Raw genomic sequence first — 9,080 nt, forward strand, 5'->3', positions numbered from 1 at the left:
AAAAAAAAAAAAAAAAAAAAAATCCCACCCCTTGAAAATCAGACATGTTTTGCGTGTCTGGTACTGCAAAATAAATGTAATTGAAACTAGATATTTCATACAGAACTTTCCATTTTGACAAAAAAACCCAGTTCTTGTCATTTTCTTTTTAATAATATTTTCTGATCTTGGCTACATCCCAGCGTTCAGACTGGCTGAGCCAAACCTACCATCCTCTTCCAGCTTCCTCCAAGCTGTATGAGAGATACAGAGTCCTCAATGAACTTATCAGGATCACAGTGGTGCACCTGGGGAAGAAAAGGAGAGAGAAGGATGGATCCTTTGGTTAAAGTGCTAGGCTGAAACACAGAAGCTCTCAGGACTTGGGCACAGACACACGGACTTCTTTTTTCCTTCTAGATCATGTATGTCCTGTAGGCCACTACTGCCCCACAGGCAGCCCAGAGCCCAAACCCTGCCCCGCTGGAAAATACCAGGACCAGACTGGTCAAAGCCAGTGCAAAACATGTCCAGCAGGGAAGTAAGTGGAATTCATCTGCTTTCTCTCCAGATGCTTCTCTTGGGAATTAGCACGCGAGTCCTCTTTTGCCTTGGGCACCTGGTAGTTTCCTCGTTCCTCTCCTCCTACCACCATCACACTCATTATCCCACTTCCTGGACTGTTCCCTCTTCACTACAGTTACCCTTGTTTTGATATAATCTCCAGGGAGGAACAAAATGATCCCACAGGTAACATCACCAACCCAGCAGGCTGCTTTCCACCTTTCCGCTTGTTTCTGGAGGGACAATCTATGTTCTCTTTTCTTGCAGTCCCAGACTACCATGGTTATTGGTTACCTGGCAAATGGACCTCTTTTTGCCCTGGGGTGTGACAGGTTAATGCCAGATTTTGCCTTTTCTTTTTAGGTTCTGCGGCCAAAAAGACCAGACACAAGACCACAAAGACGCCTCTTCTCATGGACTTGCCAAACCAGTGGACTGCCCAGCCGGATACTACTGCCCCTCAGGAACAAAAGCTGCCAGGCAGTACCCCTGCCCTGAGGGCACCTTCAGTAACCAGACAGGGCTGCAGAGCTCCCATGAATGCCAGCCTTGTCCTGCAGGGAAATTCTGTGCAAATGTGGGTAAGGATGGACAGGTGCGGGGTAGAGTCACTGCTCAGGCAGGGAGGATGCTGTGTTTTGTCTTGGAGGAATAAAGATTGTGAGAGAGAAGCCTCCACGTGGTATATTTCCTTAGGGACTGATCACCTGATGAGCTGGTTCGAGCCAGGATTTCTAGACATATGTTACATTTGTATGCTGCCTAATGCCCCTGGTTCACTTTTATTCTCTTCCTCACTAGGCCTCTCATCTCCGAGTGGTCCATGTTCCCCTGGACACTACTGCACTTTGAAAGCACATATACCCAACCCCATGCATGATGAAACTGGAGATCTGTGCCCGGCAGGACACTTCTGCCCACTGGGTAGCAGCAGCCCAGTGCTGTGCCCCACAGGCACTTTTCTACCCCAAACTGGGATGGCATCTCATAATGCCTGTTTGCCCTGCCTGGGCGGGAAGTTCTGCCAGGGAGAAGGGATGGCCGATGTTTCAGGTGAGCTCCATACACTTGTGTGCACATGAGAATGAGTGCAAGACAATGTTGCACTTTTTATTCCAGGGTATCACCTCTCCATAGGGCATAGCTGGGGATGGATCTTACCCTTTATGATTTGTAGGATCTTAGGACGCTAGGGAGGCCCCAGTGTCAAATCCCGAGTTCTCTCCTGCTTTGCTCCTGGAGCGAAACTCCAGTTTGGCTCAAATAAGTGCAAACATACTGAACTATAGCTGGACAGACTCAAAGCAAAAAGAGAGAGCAACCTCTCGTGTCCCTGGGAATCAAGCAGCTGGATTCTTAGACTGAAGAAATCTGGACCAGAAAGGCTAAGCCACTAAACCCCTACATGTTTTCCCATACCAGTTACATGAATGCTTGGAGGTCCCTCAGTTCCTTTGTCTGGGTACTGAAATCTTCTGCTTTGCAGGAACCTGTCATGCTGGGTATTACTGCCCTCTGGGATCCACGAGGCCTGACCAGGAACACTGCCCCACTGGCTTTTACTGCCCCAGAGGCTCGGAGTTGCCAGTCCCCTGTGACTCTGGAAGTCTCAACCCCCATGCTGGGAGATGGCATCCCACAGACTGCCAGCTCTGTCCTGCTGGACACTTTTGCAGCGGTATGAGTCTCCCTCTCTCTGGTTTGGGGTTCACGAGGGTGGACACATGGGAGCCAGTGCCCTTCCCAGCTTTATTTCCTGTAAAGTTGTTTCGAGCATACTACATTCATAACTCTTATGAATGGATGAAGATTCTTGCATTTGATTGCATAGCTCATCTTGTTTGGTCAGCACAGAATTGTCTCTATACTGCAAAAAGTGATCAGAGAGCCCCGGCTGGGCACTTCAACTAGAAGCCCAAGCTTCCCCATGCCAGGCATTGCACATCAATGCCCGGGTTCTGGCTTTCCTGAGTGATGCATCCCAAAGCACCCATGTTTCTGAGGTTGGATCCATGCTATCAAGAGTAGCTGCTTCTTGATTTGAACTGAATATGCAATGAGGCCACATTGTGTGTGGGAATAGAGGGATCCTCCTGCCTTTGACTTGGGGAAGGAGATGGAAAGGTTCTTCTTCCTCAATGACTGCAGGGTTTGGAAGACCTGCTCCAGAAGGACCATGCTCTGCTGGTTTCTACTGCCCACCGGGCCAGACCTCAGCCATTCCTGCATCCTACTGCTGCCCCCGAGGCTTCTACTGCCCTGCAGGATCTGCCATGCCCGTGCCTTGTGAGAGGGGCACCTACCAGCCCCAGGAAGGGAAAGACTCATGTGATCTCTGCCCCGCAGGACTCTTCTGTGAACCAGCCGACAAAAGTGAGGGGGCTGTGGAGGGCTGTGCGTGTGTTTTTGCTGTCAGTCTGTGTCACTGCAGGAAGATTAGGCCAAGAGCAGACTGTTGGACTCAATAAAGGCATATTCTGTCTCCTGTAGGGTGATTCTGTGTCCAGCTGAGCCCACAGAAGAAAGCAGGGGCTAATGCATAGATCAGAAGACTAAAGGCAATGCATAGCACACTCCTTATTCCTGGGGAAATAGTCTTGAAAGCACCTGAGTGGGTTTGTGTTCTGTGTCTTCCAGGTTCGGGGGTACAGCTGCCCAGGCCATGCCCTGTGGGGTACTTCTGCCCACCGGGCACCAGCTTCAGTGCAGAACACCCGTGTCCAAGGGGCACCTTCCGACCAAAGCCTGGTGCCGCTCATGAATCTGACTGTGAGCCCTGCCCCGCAGGTAAGAAAGGGTTTGCCACAAGGCACCGGAGGGGAATTTGAGTGAAGGACTGAGGGGGAAAGTGCTGACTTTAGTCTCCACCCGCATTTGCAGCAAGTAGAGTCTCCACCAACATTCGCAGCGAGGGCATAGAGGAGACATAGAAACCCTTTCACCATGGACTTCCTTTCTTCTCATTTCAGGCATGTATTGCTCAGCTCCAGGTTTGACCCAGCCATCTGGGTTTTGCCATTCGGGCTATTATTGCACCAAAGGAGCCATCACCCCAGCCCCCATCAAGCACCGGGTGAGTGAATCCCAGAGGGACTGGGTTGTCCATTGCACCAGTAACCTTAGGCTGGGGCCGAGGAGTAAGGGCTTCTCCCCTAGCAATGCGGTGCTGTAGTACCATAGAGCAGCAACTTCTAGATATTCCAGTAATCCTGCAGCAGTTGGGATCACACCTTCAGGCCACTGCCCAGTTGCAGGTTCTGGGTGAAGACTGGAGATCTTGATAATATCTATTGAGAGGAGTGGGTGGCAGCATGGTGCTGGACTGTGATGTTGTAGGAATCCCTTCTGAGTCCTCCTCTCTGCATGTCACACTGGGGCTGTGTTGCCTGGAACCCCTCACAGGGGTGGCTAATTCCTGGCACAGATGTGCTTAACCATGACAGACCAGCCAATGTGTCGGGGCCCTTTTCAAGCCAGCTCAGGCCTCTAGCAAGTGGCCCAGCTCACCTACAGCCTGCAACTCAAATTCATGCTTCCCCGTGGCTCTTTTTGCAGCTGATCATGCTTCCTGCATCTCACTGTGTTTGTTTTTCCTCCCCCAGGTCGAGTCTGCTGGCCTTTCTCTTCCTGGAAATGACATCTGCCCTCCTGGGCATTTCTGCCCCAATGGTACCAGCTATCCCATCCCCTGCCCTCCTGGATCCTACTCCTCTTCGCTGGGCCTGGGGGCAGAGGATCAGTGTCAGCTCTGTCCAGCAGGGCGGTACTGCAGTCGGGCAGGCCTGTCCGATCTGTCCCAGGCATCGCTGTGTAGTGCAGGGTAAGGAGATGTGGTCACTTTTATATTTAATGCTGAAAAATCCAGACCCACCATTCTCCTAAAGACGGAGCAGGGAGCAGCTGTAGCACTTTGTCATTGAGAAATAGGGGCGCAGGTTATCCCAGGAGCTTAGTAACAGGATACCCCCTTCCTGGGTCACTTGGAATCCAGCCCAGCATGATCCCAGATAATGTTAACATCACTCATTTGCTCTTGGTCCAGCTGTGCTGGGCAACGGGCTCCAAGAGCAACAGGGTTAGGGCCTGGATCTCTGCTGCCCTGCACTCTGTGTGCACTCACCTGTGCCAGCTGGGTGTAAAGTGCAGCCGCTCTGATTCAGTGGGTACTGGGATCTCTGCACTGGCTGAAATGACTGAATGACTTGCAGGACAGCGGGATATCAGGGCCACTGATTTTCAGGCCTGGACCTCTTGTTGACAATCCCAGAACAGATGTCCAAGGATTAACTAAGCCACAGACCATATTATCCTCACCCCTGCAAGGGCGAGTCCCTTGAGGAGAGGAATGAGGCACTAATTCACTTGCCCACTGTCTTCTACAGTGGGCAGAGAAGCCTTCAAGGCCCAGGGCCATCAGTCACACCCTATTCCCCAGCCACTTTATCACAAAACTGAGTTTGCTTCAAACTCCTGATCTCACCTGCTGTGATGTCAACATGGAATTTTTTTTTCACTTTTTTCTCACCTGCATTAAACACATTTCCCACTAGATGGTGCGATAACCCATGACAAGGAAACCGCAGGATCAATTAATTCAGTTTGCTCCGCATCCTAATTAGAACACCCCAGTGTCACCTCACCATCACGCGTATTAAGCCCTTGCATGTTTTAAAACCTGTAAATCCCATGCCCTTGCAGGATCCTCCTAACAGGATATTCATTGTGCTTTGCCCACTCATCCCAAGTAATGGGGCACCCCCTCTTTCCCTTTGTGGGGCAGCTGCACAATCTGTTCGACGTCCCTGTCAGGGAGTGACTGCCAACATGCAAATTAAAGCTTTGTTTGCTTAACACCGTTCCTCGTGGTTCTGGGAATTTGCCCATAGGTCGCCCTTCCTGTTTCTGCTCCTTGGAGACGTCACCCTTTGATTCCCTGTAGACATTTTACAAGTCCCCTCTTCACATGCTGTGTAGATTGGCTGAACAGAACAATCTTAATGCTTCTGTATATGTTCATTCAGTTTTGGTTACATTGGGAAGATTGGGGCAGTGGAGAGATGCAGGTAAACAGAAAGTATGTAGTTTGGATAGTTGTCATCATCAGTGATGTCCATCAGAAGAGGACGTTCTGATGAGATACGGACAATGGATCATGTCACCCAGAGGCTTATACTTCCTGGAACTAGTTGATGTCCTCTGTTGCTTTGGACATGCAAACCCCAAAGTGGGTCAGGATCTCCCTGCCTCTGGCAGCCCATCTCACAAGGAGACACTGCCACTTGGAAGAGAAGATACTGCTCACAGGAGCAATGGTCTTACACATTACAAGGAGCAACGGTCTCAAGTTGCAGCAAGGGAAGTTGAGGTTAGATATTAGGAAGAACTTTCTCACCAGGAAGGTAGTAAAAAGCACTGGAACAGGTTACCCAGAGAGGTTGTGGATTCATCCATGGAGGTTTTTAAGACCTGGCTAGGCAAAGCTTTAGCTGGGATGATGTAGTTGGGGCTGGTCTTGCTTTGAGCAGGAGGGTGGACTAGATGTGACCTCCTGAGGTCCCCTCCAACCCCCATTGTCTGTGACTTTATGACTGTGTGTTGAGACCCTCAGATTTCTGTAGCACTTCGCTGTCCCTCAGGGTTAGCTGCAAAAATCAGTTGGTCTCCCTGGTTTGGGCAGAGACAGGATGGGATGCTGGTAGAATTGGTGGCTGTGCAAGGTGGCTGCAGTCCATTTATTTTATTGGACATCACTGAACAAGGATGCCCGGGTGCCAAGTGATTGGAACTGATGCTCTTTTCCGGGGCTGTGAAATCAAGTGTGAATTCTTTGAATTCCTCCTCCTTACTTCTTACAGGTACGTTTGCCTTGAAGGCAGCTCTGGCCCCTGCCCCTCTAATGGTCTTCATGGGTACAGATGCCCAAGTGGCTTCTACTGTCCTACTGGGACAGGACTGGAGATACCCTGTGAGCCTGGCATGTTCAGCCCAATGCCTGGAGCAAGCATATGCCTCCCTTGCCCTGCTGGTGTGACTTGCAGACATGCTGCCACTGTAGAGCCACTCAGCTGCCCCCAAGGTAAGGCATCTGCTGTACAGCAGCGTCCTTAACCCAAGACAAGAAGGTGCAGGCTCTGAGGAGTCTGCCAGCACATAGATCTCTGTACATCCCCCCGTCAGGCACCGCAGTGAGGGCCCCCGAGCTCTTGGGGTGGAATTGCAGCCCTACTGAAGTCACCAAGAGCTCTGCTGTTTGCTTTGTCCAGGGAGCAGCATCCCCTCTTTGTATTTGCAGGTTACTATTGTCCATCTCAGACCGCCATGCCCCTGCCATGCCCTGAAGGTACCCTGAACACCTTGGAGGGGGCACTGTCCCCTGCAGCATGCAAGCCATGCCCAGTGGGGAGGTACTGTCGGGGCCATGCAAACTGGGAGCCGGATGGTAAGTTGTCCTGCTAGAACCAGGGCTAAAGAGCTCTGGGTGCTTGTCTGCATTAGATGGAGTGGGGTTTTCTGAGCTCAGTGGGGCAGATACTGGAGAGATCAGAGGCAGGGTGTTGAAGGTACCCTTTTTCTGAGGCTCTTATTACCTCCATCTCTCCTGCTTTCATTCTTGCAATCCAGCTTTGGCTCCTTCATTCTTCAAGGTCTCCTCCCAGTGCTTTTCTAGTCTCCCATCTTTCCTTGCTGTCTAGTCCCCACCACTCGTTCACTCAATCTTTGTCCTCTGTTGCTGTCTGTCAAGCAGAGGAAAGGCGTTGAGACCCAGAGGCAGATGTTAATACTCTGAGGAAAAACAGGAGAGACTGAGCCCTTTCCAGAGGACAGGGGACCTGGGAAGGAGGGGATGAGAGGGCCTGCAGGGTAGGGGGTCGGGATGAGTGATGGGGGTGGATGTTGAGGCTGGGGCGAGTGAGTCCAGAGGAGAATGGCCCAGGGCAGAGGGGTGGGAGACAGAGGTGTGCTGCTGGTGGAAACCAGAGCCACTTTCATCCATGACTGAGCTGCCCCCGTGTTGCGGGACTGGGAGCAGGTGCTTCCCTTGGCCTCACCAAGCTAAGAGCCGTGGGCAGGCCCCTGAGGACCCTCTATTCTCTGATGGCAGGGCTGTGTTCAGCTGGATATTACTGCGCAGGAGGCGCTGCGAACGCTGTCCCACGCAGGACACCTGGGTTCCCGCTCAATGGACCCTGCCCCCTTGGGCACTACTGTCCAGAGGGTACTCTCTTCCCTGTCGCCTGCCCAGCGGGCACCCTAAATAACTCCACAGGTAAGTGCAGCTCAGGGCTTCTCCTGCTTCCCCTCATGGGTTTCTGCAGAGTTCATTATCAGCGGCACCCTGCCCTCCTCCCAGCCTCTTCCCCGGCCACAAGCAGGACCCAGAGATGAGCAGGATGACAGAGTGGACTTCTGCAGACTTGCTGTCCTGTCCTGCCAGGTTCCTGCCCCTCTTTGTGCCTCACTTCCTTTGTCTGTAAAATGGGAAAAAAACACCGCTTCCCCCAGGGAAGAGGCAGGCTCGATACTTTCATTCATGCAACATGGGTTGCAACTCATCTGTAGTTATCTGGACATGTTACAGCAGTCACAGTGCAGGATGCTGTGGCTGTGGAGAGCCCCATGGCAGCAGCAAGAATACCCCTGGAAGCTGCCTGCCACCTGCCGCTTGCATTTAAGGAAGATTCTCTCTGAATGAGCAGCGATAAAGTGCCCGTGACACATGGCAGAGCAGATCCAGTTCCAGCCAAAGGGTGGCAGTTGCAGGCAATTGCAATAGCTATTATTATTGCAAATGCAACACTGATGTCACTGCAGCTCAGATGAGAGCTTCCTCCCATCCCTTTGTGCCTCTGCCTTTCCCCCAGGCGGCTCCTCCCAGGACAGCTGCGTGCCGTGCTATGCCGGCTTCTTCTGCGCTGGCGTCGGTCTGAGCTCACCCACGGGACCTTGCGCTGCCGGGTTTTACTGCCCAGCTAACTTCAGCTCCTTCAGCCCCACTGCCTTCCTCTGCCCGAAGGTACTTGCCTCTGGCTGGGATGAGGAGGGGCTGGGTCCCTGCTGGTGACAGCTGGGCTAGCTAACCTTCAGTCTAACAGTGTCAGCCTAACATTTGGAGAGAAGCTTCACAGGCCGTGGCCATAGTCCCATCCACAGGACTTTGCCACAGGCTTTTGTTCCTTGGGGACTGGCCCTGCAAACAGACCTGACTTTACCTGGGTTTCTGTCCATTTCTCTTCCCTCTCTGTCTGATTCCTAGGGTCACTTCTGTACCGCAGGGGCTGCCTACCCTACCCCATGCCCCACCGGGGAGTACCAGCCAAATAGGGGGTCCGAATCCTGCATCCCCTGCCAGCCGGGCTTCTACTGCCAGGAGACGGTCTCAGGAGACCCCAAACACTGCCCACCGCACACCTACTGTCCAGCAGGTATGTACAGGCTGCCCCCCGCCCCCAACACACCAGCATATGCAGGCTCCCACTGTCCTTTTGGCTGCCCTGGATAGGATGTGTCAGTACATGCCCTTGCCCAAATACCAGCAG

General features: G+C 52.3%; 2 protein-coding genes across 2 annotated transcripts in view; both read left to right on the forward strand.

The window, feature by feature from the left end:
• The window catches only part of LOC109291425 (delta-like protein 3), a 3,513-nt gene extending 3,184 nt beyond the window's left edge, over positions 1-329 (forward strand). The window contains exon 6 of the mRNA XM_019508451.1: positions 223-329. Coding sequence (XP_019363996.1) covers positions 223-329 — 107 coding nt within the window. The remainder of the gene's footprint in view (positions 1-222) is intronic.
• The window catches only part of LOC109292352 (multiple epidermal growth factor-like domains protein 6), a 9,841-nt gene continuing 936 nt past the window's right edge, over positions 176-9,080 (forward strand). The window contains exons 1-13 of the mRNA XM_019509749.1: positions 176-520; positions 907-1,124; positions 1,345-1,596; positions 2,030-2,221; positions 2,692-2,916; positions 3,181-3,330; positions 3,513-3,616; positions 4,146-4,363; positions 6,399-6,619; positions 6,836-6,982; positions 7,646-7,810; positions 8,406-8,557; positions 8,798-8,966. Of these exons, the coding sequence (XP_019365294.1) occupies positions 1,416-1,596; positions 2,030-2,221; positions 2,692-2,916; positions 3,181-3,330; positions 3,513-3,616; positions 4,146-4,363; positions 6,399-6,619; positions 6,836-6,982; positions 7,646-7,810; positions 8,406-8,557; positions 8,798-8,966 (1,924 nt within the window). The 5' untranslated portion in view covers positions 176-520; positions 907-1,124; positions 1,345-1,415. The remainder of the gene's footprint in view (positions 521-906; positions 1,125-1,344; positions 1,597-2,029; positions 2,222-2,691; positions 2,917-3,180; positions 3,331-3,512; positions 3,617-4,145; positions 4,364-6,398; positions 6,620-6,835; positions 6,983-7,645; positions 7,811-8,405; positions 8,558-8,797; positions 8,967-9,080) is intronic.

The sequence above is a fragment of the Gavialis gangeticus genome, unplaced genomic scaffold, assembly GCF_001723915.1.
Source record: "Gavialis gangeticus isolate Ggan-Ray unplaced genomic scaffold, GavGan_comp1, whole genome shotgun sequence".
NCBI classification, from domain to species: domain Eukaryota; kingdom Metazoa; phylum Chordata; order Crocodylia; family Gavialidae; genus Gavialis; species Gavialis gangeticus.